We start from the raw sequence: 20,098 nt of genomic DNA, 5'->3' as shown, positions 1-20,098 counted from the left end.
GGGGGCTCCGGCCGAGGCAAGCAGGCCGAGGCGGCGGTGTCCCCCCCTCGTCGAGGGCTGCCTGGGGGCACCCTGACACCCTTCCCGTCAGGGTCGGACCGGGCAGCGTGGCGGCCCGTCGGTGCCGTGGGATCTGTGGAGAAACCCTAAGCCGGCAGCAGTAACCCTCTTAGGGTTGTTAAACCCCGTTCACCCCCGGCCTTGGTCACTAGCCTGAGGTGCTGCGTGGGGTTACCTGCCCTCACTCGTGGTGCAGCTCACGGAGAGGGTGTCCCCTTGTTCTAGGGATTCTGGTCACAGACTTTGTCTCCTTCCTCAGGTAAAGGCCTGACAGCAATATCAAACTTGTTTGCACCCTGTTAACCTCAGCCTTTGTGAAAGATTTCAGAGCATGTTCTGCGCCAGCAGCCTTTCTCTCATCTCCCTGCTGGTGTGAGAGCGTCCTTGGCATTCTCTTCCAGCTTTCACCTGGTTCTCTGCTCACTGTCAAGTTACGCTGCCACCAAAAATGAAGGTGTAACGCTCTGTACCTGTTATACATTCTAAGTTTGAGTCTTTGTAGCAGGACTGTTGTTTCAGGACGGAGTAACTGCTCTCCTGTTTGTTTACTCCCCAGCTTCCCCGTGTCCGCTCGTACCCGACGTGCCGTGTGACGTTTGGCGCTGCCAACCTTGTGTGCAGTAAGATAAGTGGTTATGCCATTCTCATCTTTTCCTTCCTAGAAGGAGTGGTGCTGGCGTAACATCTGAGCACGCCTAGGCGGTGCTTTAAGAAGGCTGACAAATCGCTGCCAGCATGTTTTTCCAATTACTGTCGGATGTCCGGTGGCGGACGGCTACCGCAAAATGGAGAAGAATGACCTGCTCCCGGCGAAGTACCTCAAGTATGGCAGAACCTCACCCGCTTCCCTTGCCGGCACAGGCACAGGTTGTCATCTGTGGTGGTGGAATCATGGGCACCTCCGTGGCATATCACCTTTCCAAGATGGGTTGGAAGGATGTAGTCTTACTCGAGCAGGGCAGGTAAGGATTTTCGGTGACAAAACCAAAGAAACAGGACTTCCACGAGTAGCAGCATCTCTTTGATGTGTTATTTCTGCATCTTCACCTGGACTTGGACCCCTGGAATAAGCTTTTTCTGAATTTTAGTAATGCTTCTTCACAGCATGGGGCAGACCTGCAAGGTGAAGGGTTTCCCTTGTCTGATTGTCGTGGGTTGACCGTGGTTAAGGGCCAGACTCCTGCATAGCCACTCGCTTTCCCTCCTCAGCAAGACAGGGAGAAAGCTGAGAAAGCTCATGGCTTGAGATAAAGACATGGATATTGCTTGCCAGTTACTGCTGTGGGCAAAACTTGACTTGAGGAGAATTAATGTAATGCCAATTAGAATAGATTTCAGGTAATGAGAAAAAAACCCAAATGTTAAAAGTCCCCCTTTCTGGTGTTTAACTTCGCTCCTGCACCCCAAGAAGCGCAGGGGGTGAATGCTGGGGGGATGGCAGTACTGGGCTGTAGTGTGGGTCCTCCCATCAGGAGAACTCAGCCCTGGCATGGCTTTTTTTCCATGGACCATGGTTCCTTCGGGAGATACGCGTCTGCTCTGGCGTGATCTCAGGTAATCGTGTAAAAGGCTGGCAAAGATGGACCGCTGTACGAGAACGAAAAAGCTGAAAGACATGCATCCATAGCTAGAAGCAGGATTTGATGCTTATATAAAGTATTACACCACCAGCAAAGCTCTGAAGAGGTTGCAGGAGGTGGGGTGGTTAGAAGCAGACACTGCCCTGCATGCAGGGCTGTCTGGTTTGTCTGCTGTGGGAGGTATCTCTGAGAAGGCTACGGCCGCTCCAGTTTGGCTGAATCCAGTCTGTGTGTGCTCCTCACTGAGCTGGGTCTGCAGTCTGGCACAGAATGTAGGTCCTGTTGAAAGACCCTTATACCTGTTGTTTGATTTCTGTTTGGTGGGTTTGTGTTGTTTTTGTTACGCAATTTAGGAACCAGGGGCGTGAGCGTGCTAAGTCTTTGTGGGTTTGAAGAGGCGTTTACCGCAGCAGCTTTTAATGCCCTAAACACGTGGTGGACAGAGAATGTTTAGCCCCTGGCTCAGAGCTTCCCACCTGATGTGTTTCCCAGAATAGTGAGCTGTAGTTCCGTGGCTTTGCACGGCTGGAAGCAGGTAGTATCGGATTCTGTACAGTTGCAAAGAGAGGAAATTGGTTGGTCTCATCTGAGACCTCGTGAGTGCTGTCCTTCCGAGTGAAATTGGCTGCTAGACTCTATTTGTGAGGGAATGTCATCTTTCCTGGCTTGGAGTGGGACAGGAATGCTGTCCCAGCTCAGTCCCTGTGTGTGCTGAAGGAGAAAGACGAGCGTTGCGTTAGCAGAACCGTCTTAGGTGAAGCGCAGCGTGGTGAGAGCACGCGTCCGCTGCTTCGGTTGTGAGTAGGGATGTAGCGAAAAGGCTCCCTCGCTCAGGTTGCATTTCTGAGGGAATACGGACGCGCCAGGCCAAAAGCAGTCTTGCATAAGCGAGCGGAAAAACACAGGCTTGCTTCAGCAACAGGAAAGATGACTTTAGAAGTGTTGTGGAAGCAGGTTGGGAGAGAGGTGCTTAGTTCTAATTGTCTTGTCTTCACCTGTCTATGCTGCAGGTATATAGGAGGTATATAATCCTATTTATAATAGGGTTCCATCTCTACAGCAGCCCTTCAGCAAATGGGTCGATGGACAGTGGTTAAGGGCAAAGTAAAGTGCCCTTAAAAAAGTGGTTAAGTGGTTAAGTAAAAAGAGGCAAGAAGTATGTGTGCCTGTCAGTAAGAACAGATCCGCTGCAAAGATGCAAGACTCAAATCCAAGTTAATTTTCATTTGAGGGAAATCCTGCTTTGGAGAAAGAAAGAGTCAGGTAGGCAGGTCGACTTAAGTTTATTTTTTAAGTGCTTTCTTGGAAAAACTTGAGCGTTTAGAACAGTTGAGGAGAAACGGTCTTGGAATACAATGCATTTTCCAAATTGAGCTAAAGGAAAAGCATTCTAGAGGTGGCATTATCCCTGCATCACCCAACTTCCACAGCTTTTGGTCTGGCAGGTGTGGGGGAGAGGTTGCCGTCTGGCTTGTGCTGTCAGCAGAGCTGCTGGATCAGGCTGGGGAGGGGGGTGCCTGCCTCTCTGCCGGTCAGCCAGATGAGGCCTTGTGTTGTGCAACTTCTCCTTCAGATTGGCTGCTGGTACCACTCGCTTCTGTGCTGGCATCGTGAGCACGGCCAGGCACGTGTCTATAGAGCTGAAGATGGCAGACTACTCAAACAAGCTCTACCAGCAGCTGGAACAAGAGACGGGAGTGAAAACAGGTACTGAAAGTGGGATTGTTGAGTGAGCTTTGGGAAACTGAATCCAAGTACGGACACCGAAACACAAACATCATTTTACGGTGTCTTAAGTGTTGGTGGTTTCTGCTCAAAACCAATCCGTTGGACGGAGTCAGAGGCAAAGGGATGTTACTAATGGGATCAGAAGAGCGGGAAGAAGGGCATCATGGGCGAACGGAGGGCAGACTACCCGCAAGCTGTGACAATTTTTGTTGTTTGTAACTCGGGCAAACGTAGGTGAATTTGCACGAGGACACTAAAAAAGTAAATTGCAGTGACTAAAGCAAACAGCCCATTTTCTGCACCGATTCACTTTGCAAAAAGAGAAGGTTAACAGAAGCACTGAAGGATAGGCAAAGCAAGGTATCGTGCCCTAGTCTCACCCTGGGAGTAACAAGAAAAGGTGGCATTGAAATTCTCCCTCTCTCTCCAAAATGCTTGGGCACAGACCTGGTGAGAACAGCTTGATGACTGAACCTTTTCTGCCGCGAGGACTTGGGGTACGTCAGGCTCAGCAGAGGTTAATAACTGTGCCCGTAGCTGAGGTTAGTGCTAATCTGGTGCAGGTGGTGAAATCACAACATGTCACCGTTTAGTTGTTGAGGTGGTATTCTTCTGCAAAGATCACTTTTTTTTTTTTGCCTGTAACGTCTCTCTTTTAACAGGTACCCTGTGTAGTTGAATTTTTGTATAAACACGAGTGAATGTGGCAGACAACGCAAGTTCTAACAACAACTCAGTTGCTCTTTTGAAAAGTTGACTTAATACAGCTTTTCATTATTAGCCAATACATCTTTAGAGTTATCTGGGATTTCTGGGCTCCTGAGTAGTGGAAGCGATGGGTTTGCAGTTCTGTTAAAGCGGTGGGTTTGCAGTTCTGTTAAAGCGGTGGGTCTGAGCTTGAATAGAATCCCAAGATCCTGTCCGAATCTGACTCGACTGTGGTCGTTGTCGCAGGGTACGTGAAGACAGGCTCTATCTCGCTGGCACAGACTCAGGACCGCCTCATCTCTCTGAAGCGCATCGCTTCATCACTGAAGTACGTATAAGCGGGATATAGAACTGATCTGAAGTTGGCATCAGCTCTCTCCTGCGGGACTTAACGGCGGCGTTTTTCTTACGTTCCGTGGCAGTGTGATGGGGATACCTTGCGAAATCATCACCCCAAAGCAAGTGGCACAGCTCCACCCACTGATCAACATCCATGACCTTGTGGGGGCCATGTATGTGCCAGAAGATGCGCTTGTGTCATCCGCCAGCGTGAGTCTGGCTCTGGCAACCACTGCCTCGCGGAATGGTAGGAGGTTTTTTTATCTATGGAGTTCTGTCCTGCATTGTAGTTGCCTTCTTTCCATAAAAGAAAATGACGTTCCGCATCTCTTCTGGTATTCTGAGCACTGAAGACCAAAACTTGGTCATTTCTGTAAGGTTCAGATTCTTTAAAAATCTACTTTTTCTCAAAAACCAGGCTGAATTTTTTTTTAATATGCTGAATCTTTACACATCGGCTGTGACAGATCAAACACCAGTTTGTTGTCCTCACTGGTTATGTATTAATTATGTGCTGAACAAGCACACACTCTTTTATCCCCAAAACAATCCTTCGTAGGACCTGACTCAGAATCACACGTCAAAAGACTGGTAATTACCTACAGAGGAAAAGGTGTGAATGAGTCCTTGTGGAATATTTCCCTGGGCACCTATGCTGTGGAAATGGTTTGGCAGTGTCGTAGTAAATGCTGTTTGCTCAGCACTTTGGCAAATTTGGAGTGGTCTAAAAGTGGGAGCAAGGTTGGAGATGAAGTTCATTAAGGGTGAAGGTCCATCGGATTGGAAGAAGCTACTTAGGAAGATACCTTTCTTGGTTTCTTTTAGTCCAGCTTTTTTTTTGCATACCGTTAATTGATTTTTTTTCACAAAATGACTGATAAAAGAAGCAGTCTTGCCGGCTGCAACTGCAAACTTTGTCGCAGAAAGGACTTGTAATGGAAAGAAAACCATAGCTGAGACTCTCTTTTTCATGTTGTTGGTAACTGGGGTGTATTTATCACCAGATTGTCACATGGAAAAAGGGTAACTCTTTACAGTCTCAGCCTTTAAATGATGTACAAATTGTTGCATGTCGGTTTACAAATAACAGGCTTTCACTTAAGAACTATTGGGCCAAGAATAGAAATTCTGTCTTGGAGACAATAAGCGTTTAGGTTGAGTTTAAGGGTTTCATGTTAGCAGCCTGATGCCTTAGGAAGGAGGCCCGTGGTGTTCTGACTTTCTTATCTCCTCTTCAGGTGTCCAGATTCACGAACGGACGAGCGTCAGTCATGTCTCGGTCCAGAAGGGTCGTGTGGCTGGAGTCGAGACTGACAGAGGCCAGATTCAATGCCAGTACTTTGTCAACTGTGCTGGCCAGGTTGAGTTATTTTGTCTATTTCTCCCTTTGGTTAGGACCACGTGCACTTTCCTCAGGGCTTCTTTTGGTTTCCTTTTCTTTTGTTGTTTTTTTTTTTTTACAGTCCATGTTGTAGCTTGGTTTACTGGAGTATATCAAAGTCGTGTGGTTCATCAGGGGTGAAGGAGGAAAGCCGTGCTTGCTCTTTGCTTGGCATCAAAGGCTGGATGCTAACCTGCTGAGCAGCACCCTGCAGCTTGGGGGTACAGCTCTGCTCTGCAGGGGGTGCACCCTTCGGACGTGAGGAACTTTGCTTTGGCTCTTAGTGAGGCAGTCAAGGCCCCCTCTACCCTTCTCACTCTCTCACACACACACCCTTAAAAGCTCCTTTCCCCCTCACCCCATCCTTAGTGCCTTCTCCACTGTGAAAACGCACCTGACAGTTGCTGTTTCTCAGCTTGCAGCTGGCTGTGTTGTCAGTATGGGGTCTTAGCAGTACAGCACCTCAATCCTGACGATTCTGCTTCTAGAGGGGAAGCCTCATGTTGACTTTGGTGTACAGATCTTATTTGGTTTTGCAGTGTGTGTTGATACTTCTAGTCTTGAGCCGGGGTCCCACTTTCTTAGATCTTATGTGAGGAACAGTAAAAGAGTCTTTGTCCTAAACAGTTCAAATTGTAAGAGAAAAGAAAAAAACCTGTGTATGTTTAAGGCTTAGGGGATTGAACCAAGTCTTACTGTGTCTTTCATGAAAGCCAACCCCCAGAGAGGACCTGTCCTGCCTTTTTTAATTGGAGTTTGGTATCTTCTTTCGCATTCTAACACGCACCTTTTTATTTCAGTGGGCCTATGAGTTGGGCCACACTGTGGAGGAACCAGTCAACATCCCACTCCATGCCTGCGAACACTTCTACCTCCTGACACATCCTTTGAAGGAACCTCTGGCAAGCACCTTACCGAGTAAGGATTCTTCAGCCCTACCTCACTTTCCTTGCTGAATTTCCATGGCAACAGGGAGTTTATGGTAGTAGTAAAGAGCTATAGGTTCTCAGCTCATTTGGGATTCTGAAGTACATTCTGGCTGAATTGCTCCGAATATTCAGTGGCAGAATCTCTTTCCTCACTCTTGGGAAAGCTTTTGCTGGATTTTCGGGGTTGGTCATCTTAGCAGGAGAATGACCTTGACTTTAGCTTGACTAGCAGGTGTGTCAGAGACTTGGATTGTTGCATTTGTGGGCTGGAGAGGGTGCTAGCCTTGGCACTATGTTTTCCTTGCAGGCTGCTGTCCCCAAATGGCCCATCTATTCCTTCCCTCCAGCTGAAGCTAAGGCTTTACAATGGCATTTACATGTCTATGAGCTGTAGGGGCAACCACACACTTGAGGTAATTGCTCCTCCCCCATGTTCTGGCTTTTGGATCTCTTCAAGAAAAGCCCTTGTGTTTGGAAACTCTGGTTGGGAAGTGGAAAGCTTTGCTTTTGTTCACTCTCAGTCCTTAGCAAGTGTTTCTGCTTCTAGTGAGTAATCTGTGTACTCTCCAGGGAATTCAGCTGCCTGACCAGAGTCCCTGAGTGCTGCACTTTTACTTGACTGAGTAACTAAAAAAAATACATATATATTCACAGATATATGAATATATTCACAGCTTTTCAGTACATGTTAAAAGTTGCTATGGAACATGTCAGGTGGAGTATCATAAATGCTTCAAGCTGACACCACCACTGGAAGAAGCAATCCAGACCTGACTGCTTGTCCTCACCCCAGTGCTGCCCACCTTCTTTGTGCAGCAGACTGGATCAGTGACGCATCCCCGCTAAAATTAACTGTTCTTAACAGAGGAAGAGAAAGAGGGGGAGGGCAGGACATCTCTTGATGGAAGGTCTGGTCTTGGGTGCAGTTCCAGTGGAACAAAGCCAGTATAACAGCTTACCGGTGCCACAAGGGACCTGCCTGCCTCGTGCATCCTCCCACTCCTGGTAACACTGTCCTGCTGGCTTGGGCACTCTTTAGGTTCAGTTCAGTCTACTGTGCTGCCCAAAAGTTAATGTGCATGGTTGTGGTGGGAGTTAATGTTGTTCTGATAATCAAAACTCCCCAGGGGGTGACGTGAGAGCCAGGAATGGCATGAAGGCGTGGGGCTGGGGGACTGAGGCTGTCCCTTCTCATGTCACGGGGCTTCCAGCTGGGCCTGGCCTGTCCCCAGACCCCATCCTTGTTGGAACAACAGCCTGTGACAGTTATCCCTTCTCTCAGTGCCCTTCCCACCTCTTTTCTTTCCTCTGCAGCTATCGTAGACCCAGATGGCAGGATCTACGTACGCAACTGGCAAGGTGGCATCCTCTCCGGAGGCTTCGAGAAAAACCCCAAACCTCTCTTCACGGAGGGACGGAACCAGCTGGAGATTCAGAGCCTTCAAGAAGACTGGGATCATTTTGGTACGTTGGGAAAGAAAGATTCCCACACCGAGGAACTACGTGGCTTCAGCAGAAGGCAGAGCTAGCAACCATGCCAGCTGTGCTGACCAGCCAGCATGGGCCTGCCTTTTCCTGACAGGTGTGGGTGAGATGAACATCCTCTCAAATTCATTCATCTTGTCAGTAACTTCCATAAAACCCCTTTACCAATATCTCTGTGGTGTTGAAAACCGCCCGCTAACCCCCAGCATATATCAGCTTCCTTCAGTGCAGTGAGGTGCTGTAAACTTCCCAGTGCCGCTCCTCCCTTGCGTTTGATTTTTGACTGTCAGTGCCACATGCAGCTCCTCCTGTGACGCTGCGGATCCAACACCGTTGACCTTCCACGTAGCCGTGGCATTTTGTTTCTGCAGCTCCCTTCGGCAGTGACAGCCAAGTGCGTTTCCAGCGGCAGTGGTTGCCTTGCGGGCAGAACTTGGTATTGGTGCTTCCCAGACTTCGTCCCACCATTGACAGCCGTCGTTCATGATGTTCTGTCTTTCTCTTCCTGTTTTCCTTGAGTCTCTTTCTATGTTCTGCGTCTCCTTTTACACAGGGAGGGCTCTTTCGGTAGGAGAGAACGTAGCGTGGTCCCTACATCCCTTTTTTTTTCACCCTCTTTCATGCCTGGGAAGTCTGTGTGTGCCCTCCAATCTTCAAATGTTCCTTTTTTTTTTTTCCCCCAGGATCCAGTTTTCCCTGTGCCAGAGCTCTTTGCAGGCCAGAGCTCTTTGCATCCTCGCACGCGCGTGTGCGTCGAGGCGCGGGTGGGTTTTCACTGCTTGCTTTCTGCGGTGGCAGTGTGCTCTTCCAGCTGCTCCCCAGGTTAAACTGATTAATTTTACTTTCATTTCTGTGAGCTACCCTTCGGATACCACAGAAGTTTAAATTCCAGAGGGTGGAGCCAGGACGGGGTGCAGTTCTGTGCTGCAGGTTTGTACATCGATGGATGCCTACAGACTTGCTTGAAGATAGTAGCTTCACTAATGAGTTGCTGGGGCTCTGCCCCTACTTCCCTTTTGGTTTTCTAGGTACTGCTGAAATGAAAAGGTGCTGCTTGCTGGCACCCACCAGTCGCCCGAGTTTTTGGAAGCACTGGCACGTGCTGTTCCTTTTATCAGTCCACGCATAGCGAGCAGTTGAGCCGAGTCAGAGCTTACTCAGCGAGTATTTGATCCTTCTCTAGGGCTGCAGCTCCTGTGGTTTGAGCTCGTGCATTACTGCTTTGATCTCTTTCGTTGGAATACCTTGTGCTTCTAAAATAGCCTGCACAGTCGCTTAAAGGTTGGGCTGGGTATGAGAACAAGTCTGACACTGATCCCTCTTTGTATCAATAAGAAGAAAAGAATCTAGCTACAGGCTCTCACTCTGGGATTCTAATGCAGGAGTGAGGGAGGAAAAAGATGGTCAGAAGGATGGTTTCTGTTTGTAATGCTTAGGTAATATGTAATCTGATTATGTTAGTGCTGTGTGTAAAGCTGAGGAGAGTTACTAGTGCTGAATCTTGAGGGCTTTTTCTCTGGAGGAGTACTATGCAGAGGTAACTTCCGGACAAGAAAAAACAAAGTAGATAGCTTATCCTTTTATTAACGCGCTCAAATGTCAGGCTGTGCAGAATTGCCCAAGGACCTTTCCAGCTTGACTGGGCAATGAAGTGGCAAGGAAATTCAGTGAGGATAAATGTGAAGTGACGCAGGGGCGTGGGGATGGTCTTGTTTTCACCGTGCAAAATGATGGGCTTTCAACTGACCTTGGGGTTGTATTAGTTCTGTGAAGACGTCACCTCAGTAGCAGTCAAAGCAAAAGCCATGTTAGGAACTATTAGGAAAGGAGCAGAAAACACAGTCATTATGCAAAACTGATTTGGTTTGTGTGCTAGTTTTAGTTGGGATAGAGTTAATTTTCTTTACAGTAGCTAGTGTGAGGCTGTGCTTTGGATTTGTGCGGAACCAGGAGAGTTTGCCAGATCCTAGTTGTTGTTGTAGGCTCCCTGTCTCCAGAGGGTATCGTATGACTGGACAAGGCTTGGAGAAAGAGCAGCAAGAGGCTGATCAAAGGGAATTAAACGGAGGTCTACGAAATCTTGAATGAGGACAGGATAGATGGGGATCTGTCCACTGTCTCTTCTGTTATGCCAATGGGGAGGCATTAAATGGAGTGTGAATTTCAAAACAAAAGGAGGTGATTCCTTGTGCAACACATGCTAAATATGGGGAACTCCTTGTTAGTGTCTGTAGGATGTGTTCATGAATTTGGAGAAGACTGCTCAAGTGCTTAGAGAGATCAGTTTAGGGGTTACTCAATAGGGAAAACATACCAGGTTTTTAGGAAATACAGATTTGAGTGTTTTTTCCCCTTGCTAGGTATCTATTTGATGTCTGTTCCTGTTGTTTTCCCTAACAAAGCTGAAGATGCTCTTGCCCCGTTGAAAACAATACGGGGCTCTTGGTCTGAATCGGTACGGCTGCTGTTGTGGTACGCTGTGTGATCCATTTCGGATAGTTTGATTTCAGCAGGTAGACGGTTTATCTTGCAGCTCAGTCGAAACATGGAAGCAGTTTCCATCTGTTCAGCTGACAGCGTACCTCTGCCGTGCTGTCCAGTTTGAAGGTGAAGTAGCTGAGATGCGTCGAGACTGAAGGCTGTGACTTTCTTTTTGTTTGTCTTGGGTCCTAGAGCCTCTTCTGAGCGCCCTCCTGCGCAGGATGCCGGATTTGGAGGCTCTGCAGATCATGCAGTTAGTGAATTGCCCCGAGTCCTTCACACCAGACATGCGGTGCATCATGGGAGAGTCACCCACCGTGCGGGGCTACTTCGTCCTGGCTGGCATGAACTCAGCTGGTATCTCATATGGTGGGGGAGCAGGCAGGTAAGTGGTTTATCACTGCTACGTGTGTAAGTAAGGTGTTAACCAAGCAGAGACTGCTCAGGTGATCTGCTGTGTAGAATGTTCTGGCCAGTACTTGTCACCTCCTCTCTGACAAAGACTCCTCTTTCGTTTCCAACTGGAGGGAAGAAGAGAAGCAGTTGCCCTGTTCTGATTATGTTCCTCTGTGTGTATTCCGAATCTTATGTTGGACTCCCTTATCCTGCACACGTCAGGATCACATCTCAGTGATCAGCAGCCTGCTGGGGATCAAGTAAGCCTCCTGAGGGCTAACTGGTCCGATTTTTTTAATCTATCAGGAAGAGATAAAAGCTTATTAAAGCATATATTCCCTCATCTTCTGTACTCCATGACCCCTTTAACTTATTATTTGATTGAAGTCATTCAAGTTGACACAGCAGTTAACTTCTTGGAAAGCAGAGTGAATCTGATGCAGATGAAGCACCCGCGTATGCGGTGCCAGTGCTGTTAAAGGCTGTCCTCTGCCAGCGAGCTGGGGATGGAATCGTCTCCCCGTAAAATCCAGTTCCTGCGTTCATGCGAATACTTTGGTGTATAAATGTGATCCCAGCAGCAAAATTGCTTGCAGAATGATCATCACTCCTTCCGATTTGGCAACCCAGCATCCCTTCTGCCCTACAGCCACCTGACCAAGCTGCTCATTTTTCATGGCAGGTGCCAGTATCTGCGTTTGTCTCCACTGGTTTCTGTCTGTGGTCTAATAACTTAACTCACCAGGGAAGCCACTCACGATTTTTTTCTCTTTGCCGTATAAAATATAGAGAATCTTTGCAGTGAGGTTCTCTAAGCATCAAAATAATTTGTGAAGGTAAAAGCACTATTTGTCCGTTTGTTGCTGCAGCCTCAAGAGAAGCAGCTTAGCTTGCTAATGTAACTTTTGATGCTCAGTCTCAAACCCATTTGTTTTTCTGTTTACTGACCGTGAACAGATCCTTCTGCTCTGCTTTGGTCTGAGCTGCCTTTGTCCTTTAGCTCTGGAGCATGCCTTCCACCTTCACTGCTAGAAGTGTAGCTAAACATAACTTGGCTGGCACCTCGTGCTGAAATGAATGCTGTCACTGATGGTTTGTGGCTGAGCCTACACCAGGTACTGAAAAATGACAAAGCAGTTGGCCTCCTAACTCCGACCTAAACGTACGCGCCGCCTCCTTTTGTAGTGTAGCCAGAGGACGTGACACGGTGTCAGCCAGGCTGCCCAGGCGCTGGCTGCATTTACCACGTGCCCTTAACTTCCTGCTGCCCTGTATGCTTCATCCTAATGGGAAATTAATAGTTTGGGCATCTGGTGGATGGGTTTTATAAAGGGAAACCTTTCGGACTCTGCTAGTATTTAGGACGTCGTGTTAGCTGTCTTCTCTCTCCCTACTGCAAGAAGTTCTCATGGCCAAACTGCCTTGCTTCTGACTTCAAAGCTAGACTCTTAAGACGTTGGCTGATAGCTCAGTCTTTCTTTACTTCCTCCATCAGGTACCTGGCAGAGTGGATGGTAAATGGGTATCCTTCAGAAAATGTCTGGCCTCTGGATTTGAAACGCTTTGGTACCCTTCAGAGCAGTCGCACTTTCCTCCGTCACCGTGTGATGGAAGTAATGCGTAAGTGAGGTCTTTGCATTCAGTGCTGGCCAGGGCGCCCAAGATTTTCCTCTTTGCTGCGCTGTCCCTCCTCTCTCATCACTCTGAGAACCATTTTCCTTCTTCCTGGCTTCCTTTGTGGCAATACAGCCTCTTCCCAGGAGAAAGGAAAGTATAGAGGGTTTATTTTAGCAGTATTCTTATTAACTTTTCTTAAAAGAAATGCTGTTGGTACTTTGCTCTCTCCTGTTTCTGTGTTTTGCCTCTGGTGTGGGGAAATTTGTGCGTATCTTTGCAGGACTCCAGCCTAATAAAACAATACCAAGGCCTTAACTGGGAATAGGACACCGTCTCGCGCATCGTTGTTCTTTGCGCATCATTACAGTATGGAAATACCATCACTTCCAACTTAGTACATCATTCAGGAAGTCTTATTTGACATACTCTGCTCTCTCCTGTCCAAGTCTGAGATAAATACCTTGCAGGATAGATTTGAGATGTCATTGTTCCTGTCTAAAGCCATACTTAGTTTCCTCCTATTGTTTAATAATCTGTCCTGAGATAATGTGGGCAGCTTCTAAGGTTCAAATAGAAGTGCTGCACAAGCTGCAATACATGAATGATTATTTGGATGCCAAATCTAAACTAAAACCAACTAAAAACATCTGTTTGGATGGGTAAACCTCTTAGCCCTGCTGTATCCAGGAGATAAAAACCTTATGCTTTGACCTTGCTCCCAGCAAAATCACTCTCTACTCTGGGCATTATTCTGCAGTTGGTTTTCCATACAATTCTTGATTCTGATAGCCACAGAATCACTCTAGTTTTTACAAGTATTATATTCAATTTCTGCAGTGTTATGTGCCCCTTCTAATCTATTCTGCCTTCTACCCACTCTTTCAGGACTACCAATACCGGATAATGCCAATAAAATCATTAAATCATTAGCTATGAGGCAAAACCAATAGAAGTATTCAGTAAGAAATATTCAGCTGATGTTCAATTTTAAACGGTTTGTGACCTATGTAAAAACTTAACATCTATAAAGCAGTATTCAAGCATCTTTGAGTTACTGCTCCCCACTGGTAACCAGGGAGGATGCTAAACATTTATTAGGGTAACTTGTTTTCTAAATCAGAATATTCTATCTTGGCTGAAAAGGTACAGGAGCCATTTGGAAAAGCTTCAATAACTAGAAAAGGCTGAGCTGCCAATATTTAAGAAGGTAAATTAGAGGATCCTTGTAGCTGTGGGCTGCCTACCCCAGTATTAGTATTGTCAAAATGATAAGTGCCTGGTATAGTGCGCTGTCAGGCAGGAATCACGCGTGATTAGTGCTAGTCAGCATGACTTCATGAAAAACAGAGAGGTTTTGTTTTCTTGGCGGTGTTTTCGTGACCCCAGAAGTATCTGTAAATACAGTGGTTCTGTGCAAATATTGTCATTCTGATTTTGAATAGCTATAAACAGATCAAACCAGATTTGTCAGTTTTCAAAACCAGAAAAGGGAGGTCAGAACTCGTTTCAGGGAATTTCATTAATAGCTCAGATATTAGCAAGTATGTTTACTGATAATCTGGAAGATAATGTTAGATAATCGCATTGCCTAATAATGGATCTCTGTGACTGTTGCAGCCCTCATGTGCGATCTGAAAGTTCCCCGTTGGGACTTCCAGACTGGCAGACAGCTGCGTACTTCACCGTTGTACGACCGTCTGGATGCGCAGGGAGCTAGGTGGATGGAGAAGCATGGATTTGAGAGAGTCAAGTATTTTGTCCCACCTGGGAAAGGTGAGACTGTATTTTCCTCTGCCTAGTGCATCCCTGTTGGTCTGCGTAAGATCCCAGTTCATCTGTTTATGAATTATCCCTTTGACTCTTCTTGACCTTAGATCTGCTGGATTTGGATCAGAGCAAAACCTTTTACAAACCAGACTGGTTTGATATTGTGGGTTCCGAAGTCAAGTGCTGCAAGGAAGCGGTTTGTGTCATTGACATGTCATCTTTTACCAAGTTTGAGATAAGCGTAAGTACCTGGGAAGCGTCAGCCTGGTAAAGGTGGCCTTCGCCTGGGGGTTGGCTGCTTCCCAAAATTCTGCCTGTCCGCTGAGGACAGAGAGAGGAAGTCAGCATTTAACAGAGGCTGCTTTTTGGCTGCCGAAGGCCCAGTTTATAGGAACACCAGCTTAGCCTGTGAAGAGCAGTTGAGCTCCGGCACTATGTCATCCCGCTACGCTCGAGACACCGCTGTCACTATCACTACAAATTGAAGGAATTTGGGCCAGAACGCTAATGAGATCTCAAACTGCCCCGGTGGATTTGTATTGCTCAGACAGCTTGTCTGACTCTCTCTCCCTTTCAATTCCTGTAGTCCACGGGAAACCAGGCCCTGGAGAGTCTGCAGTATCTCTTCTCGAACGACCTGGATGTGCCAGTTGGGCATGTTGTGCATACAGGCATGCTTAATGAGAAAGGAGGTTACGAGAACGACTGCAGCATCGCGCGGCTGAGCAAACGCAGGTGGGTAGGCAGACAGCATCTTCACCCATCACCCTGGGGGTCGTGAGGCCTTTAAGAACCTCTTAGTAGAGATCATAAACTCTTCTCCCCTCTGTAAAGAAAAACGGCGTGATTCTGCACTTGTGTTCCCAATTTGGTAGCCCGAGTGAGAGGGAGCTCCTGAACTGGCCAGTATTGGGGAAAACACACCTTTGGCTGGGCCTGCAGATGAACACAGATTTCTACAAAGTGTTAGGCCTTCGGATGTTTGATTTTTCTCAGTCGAAATACAAGTTGTTTTCAGCAGTCATTAGAATTTATTAATTCAGGTAATCATTTAAAGTGTAAACCAAGCAGTTCCTCATTGGCTCCCGGCCAATGCAACTCCTTGGAGTTGCGTGCTTTCTGACTTTTTCAGGTTTCATTGCAGTATGGGAACTCTAATTCTCAGCTCTGCAGTCTCTCATGGCTCTTTTTTTGTGCTCGCTGGTGCAAACGGACACTATACAGCATCTCATTCTTAGAGTCAGCAGCTTGGGCTCTCTTTGGCATTTTAAAACCTTATTTTTAAAAGATTCTTCATGTTGAAGGTTGGGTTTGTACCTCTGGGCTGTTTTCTGTGCCTGCTTTTGTTGTATTGCTGTGAAGGCATTCTTTGCTGCAGCTCTTGCAATTAGAAACAGCTTTTCTTTCCCTTCCTCTTCTGTCTGCATTCATGTATTGCTTAGAAGTATTGTTCTTCCCTGTGTGAAACCAGCGGCTTTCCTCCTTGCCTAGTCATTCCTGCAGATGTTGTCCCTGTCAATAATGTACTTCATCTTGCTCTTTGTGTGAGAGAGACTTACACAACAAGTAGCTCATTTTCACGTATCAAGGGGAGTTCTGTTTTTGGAAACTGTTCATAATAACCACCATTGTCTGTGAAAAGACTTTTACTGAAACAAGAAGTTGCTGTGTGAACCAAGCACTCTGACTGTCCGAGTAGGCAGAATCGCTCACGGGGAATCTGTGAATGGTTGTGGCTTCTGAGGCACCCTGTGAACTTTTGCAGAACTGCCTGTCCTCCCCTTCTTGTCACCTCCTGCCACCAGACGACTGCTAGTGCTGGAAGGCTGGGGTTTCTTGGCGTGACAGATGCGATGGCATCGATCCAGAGACGAGCTGTGGTTTTCGCGAACCAGCTTGTTTTGGTCCCCTGTTTGTTTGGAAGCTGTTGAATGGCTCCAGTAGTTCGTGGACAAAGAACGAACTGAATCCTCTTGTGGCTGTCTGTTCATTGTTTCCTGGTTTCAATTTGTCTGTTCCAGCTTCTTCATGATTTCCCCTACTGACCAGCAAGTCCATTGCTGGGCCTGGCTGAAGAACCGTTTGCCCGATGACAGCAACCTGACCATGGAAGATGTGACCTGGAAATACACAGGTGAGAAATCACTGAAAGGAGACCTTAAATAGCCTGAAATGGCAAATGTGCTGCATGCCTACTAATTGTTTAAGGTGGCTAGAGTGGTGGCTCGGTCTCCTTTCCAAACAGTTGGATGAAAACAGGAATTTGAAGACTCCCTTCTAGCAAGCTGTGAGCTAGGAGACAGCTTTCCTTCCCTGGGGACTGTCAGGAGAGAGGGTGTAATGACTCTTCCCTTTGTTCCTAAATGTGTATGTACCTATTAGTACAGTAAACACTAAGACTTTAAAAATTCGGGCATGTGTATGTGCAAGTTGGCAGCGGGCAAGACCCCTCCAGGCTCATCCTAATACTGTTCCCTTCCCCTCTGCAGCTCTCAACCTGATCGGCCCTCGTGCTGTCGATGTCTTGTCAGAGCTGTCATATGCCCCGGTAACTCCAGAACACTTTCCCTCTCTCTTTTGCAAGGTGAGTGACTGCGCTTCCTCCCTCCTCACCCTGCTAGGTTTTTCAGTGCGTGTGTGGAAGGAGGGGAAGAATTACATTTTGGGTAGCTAGAGGGGAATTTGGTTTGCATGTAGATTTACTGCAGCTACTGAGCTAGGTTGGTGATGTACTCACTAAGCTCACTTGGGTTCTGCTTCCTAAATGTACCGGTGAATATGCATTTGTTTTCAATATTCCCCTCACTGTAGGCTTGGTGCCACTTGATATCCTGGACTATTTCCTGTAATTGATTCTGAAGCTGTCAGTCAGAGGGGCAGCTGGGATCGGTGACTCGGGAGTCGTCTCCTGTCACGCTGAAAGTCTGAGCAGATAGCTGCCATTCAACTTCTGTCTTGTATCTAGAATACAAACCTTTCCCGACCTGCTTCCGAGGCTTATTGCCAAGTGTCATGGGGGGTTCAGAAGTCTGGATAATGTGGTATCGCGATTGGAATTTTTAAATTTAAATTCTGTGCAAGTATGAGCTGGTGGGGAGCTGCAGTGAGGAAGGGGAGAGGGCTGGCCAGCGTGGCTTGAGTTATGCACTCCACTCCTTCTGGATCTCTGTGCTGTGTTCCAGTTTGGATGATTTCCACCCCCTCTGCTTCTGCAGGAGATGAGCGTGGGCTATGCTAACGGCATCCGTGTGATGAGTATCACTCACACGGGAGAACCTGGATTCATGCTTTATATCCCCATAGAGGTAAGAGTACGCTGTGGCCGTAGCTAATTAACAGAGTTGCTTGCATGCATAATCAGAAAGACTTTCCAGTTGACTCAGGGAAACAAATGTCTGCTCTGTACCATGGGAGAGCTTCCTGAGGCATCAGGGGAGCTTCCCTGCTGCGTGTAACACCCCAGTCAGGCAGAACTCCTGCGCTCCGGAGGCACAGTCGCACCTGCAGCAGGTGTCTCCCGCTGTTGCTCTCCCCTGGTGCTTGGCTGCAGCTCTGTCTCACCCTTCCTTTGCAGTACGCCCTTCATGTCTACAACGAGGTGATGAACATGGGACAGAAGTACGGGATTCGGAACGCCGGTTATTACGCACTCCGCAGCCTACGCATCGAGAAGTTCTTTGCCTTCTGGGGCCAGGATCTGGATGCCTTTACCACTCCTATGGAGTGTGGACGCGAGTTCCAGGTCAAGCTGGAAAAGGTACAGTGGGAAACTGAAATCACCTCCGACAATGGGGTCTGTGCTGCAGCAGGTGTGGGTGGGAGAGTGGAGCTGGACTGGAAAGGCTGCCGGCCAGGTGGCTAGACAGATCGAGTTTTTGGTGGAGCTGTGTGCACTGTGTGACTGTAACCTATACTGGTTATATGTATTGGTTATAGATGGCCTCAAGTTGTGCCAGGGAAGGTTTAGGTTGGATATTGGGGAAAATGTCTTCACGGAAAGGGCTGTCAGGCATTGGAATGGGCTGCCAGGGAGGTGGTGGAGTCGCCAGCCCTGGAGGGATTTAAGAGATGTGTGGATGAGGTGCTTAGGGACATGGTTTAGTGGTGGGCTTGGCAGTGCTGGGTTATGGTTGGACTCCGTGATCTTAAAGGTCTTTTCCAACTTAAACAATTCTGTGATTCTATTCTGGTACTTCATAAAGTTGCTGGAAGTGTCAAAAATACTCGTCTTCCCCCTTCCTGGGCAGCATTCCCAGTGATCTGTGTAGCGTCCTGCGTTGCTCATGTGTGCAATGCTCAGTGTAGCGAGGGTGCTGTGTTCTTTACAGAGGCTCAGAGTTCGTGTTCCTCCCAGCTCTTTTCCCAGTCTGATGAGGCGAAAGCCAGCCTGTGCACTAAGTGGCATTTGATATGAAGTTAAATGTGAGGATGGGTGCCAAGAGCAGGCATTCTCTACTTTTACTGAAGGAGGGAAGTTCTCTATATCCTTCTTGTGGTGATGGCAGGCGCTTGTTGCCTTCTTTCTGGCATCTTTGCACAGGCCAAAACAAATGCTTATATCAAATAATTCAGAGAAGGGAGTGTAGTGATGAGGGGCACAAATTTCATATGTTGCTATGGTTCCCCTCTGGTTTAGAAAACATGGTAGGCTTCAGGAACCAGGAAAATGGCAAAAACTAGGATGGTGATGTGTTCTCACTATGCTGAAAATTAGAATGAAGTTTCTAAAGGCCCACCTCACAAATATTTTTGCGTTCTAAGGTCTGAAACCACAAATGTGACAGGAAAGCTTCTGTCCGCGCTGGGCTGCTTGCCTACAGCAGCAGCTTGTCTTGACAGGGCACGAGTTCCAGGCGCAGATTCGCCTTGTGCGGGTGAGCTTGCCTGCTGTGACTCCGCGGCGGCTACAGTGGCCGTTCCTTTCATCCGCTGACTCTTCCTTTTCTCCCTAGGGAATGCAGTTTGTTGGCCAGGAAGCGCTGTTGGAGCAGAAGCAGAACGGTGTGTACAAGCGCTTTACCATGTTCATTCTTGAGGACCACGACACGGATATGGACCTCTGGCCGTGGTGGGGGGAGCCCATTTTCCGCAACGGCCGCTACGTGGGCAAGACCACCAGCAGTGCCTACAGCTACACTCTGGAGCGCCACGTCTGCCTCGGCTTCGTGCAGCACTTCGACGAGAAGACGGGGGAAGAGCTGGTGGTGACAACCGACTTCATCAACCAGGGCGAGTACGAGATCGACATCGCTGGGCAGCGCTTCCAGGCCAAAGCCAAGCTCTACCCCTTCAGCTCTCTCTTCACACACCGGCGCCGCAAGGATGAGGTGGAACTGAGCGACTACCAGAGGGAGTAGCGCTGACTAGACCTGACCCACTCCTTTTCCCGAGCCGGAGTCTTCTGCCGCCATCTTCCAGTCCTCTCTCCTCACGTTTCTTTTGTTTTCCTTTCTTCTCTTGCAACTTTTACACTTTTTCAGTGTGTTTTCAAGTACATTTTGTATATTTTAAAACTTTTAATTTTCAAGCTTTCCCCATCCTCTGACCCTTGGCTTGCCGGGCTCCCCCCTGCCCCAGTGGGAGAAGCACAGTGCCAAGCATGCATCCAGGAACCCGTGGGAAGCCTG

General features: G+C 47.8%; 1 protein-coding gene across 1 annotated transcript; it reads left to right on the top strand.

Annotated features, from left to right (window-relative positions):
- Positions 1-795: 795 nt before the first annotated feature.
- PDPR (pyruvate dehydrogenase phosphatase regulatory subunit) lies at positions 796-19,828 on the top strand. Its single transcript, XM_010148651.1, has 17 exons — positions 796-1,022; positions 3,214-3,347; positions 4,323-4,404; positions 4,499-4,662; positions 5,654-5,775; positions 6,597-6,714; positions 8,040-8,189; positions 10,884-11,076; positions 12,583-12,707; positions 14,322-14,477; positions 14,579-14,712; positions 15,058-15,206; positions 16,493-16,605; positions 16,961-17,055; positions 17,687-17,776; positions 18,046-18,228; positions 19,424-19,828. Exons 1-17 carry the CDS (start codon positions 796-798, stop codon positions 19,826-19,828), a joined length of 2,640 nt encoding a protein of 879 aa, XP_010146953.1.
- The last annotated feature ends 270 nt before the right edge of the window (positions 19,829-20,098 follow it).

The sequence above is a fragment of the Eurypyga helias genome, unplaced genomic scaffold (assembly GCF_000690775.1).
Source record: "Eurypyga helias isolate BGI_N326 unplaced genomic scaffold, ASM69077v1 scaffold29483, whole genome shotgun sequence".
NCBI classification, from domain to species: domain Eukaryota; kingdom Metazoa; phylum Chordata; class Aves; order Eurypygiformes; family Eurypygidae; genus Eurypyga; species Eurypyga helias.
Note: the sequence above shows the minus strand (reverse complement) of the source record. Positions and strands in the feature narration are given on the sequence as shown.

Excerpts from the sequence above, each read along its gene's own strand:
- PDPR (XM_010148651.1), top strand. The coding sequence starts at position 796 with ATGTTTTTCCAATTACTGTCGGATGTCCGGTGGCGGACGGCTACCGCA. Across the intron at positions 3,348-4,322 it reads AGAGACGGGAGTGAAAACAG|GGTACGTGAAGACAGGCTCT; the intron begins GTACTGAAAGTG and ends TCGTTGTCGCAG. Across the intron at positions 17,056-17,686 it reads TTCCCTCTCTCTTTTGCAAG|GAGATGAGCGTGGGCTATGC; the intron begins GTGAGTGACTGC and ends CTGCTTCTGCAG.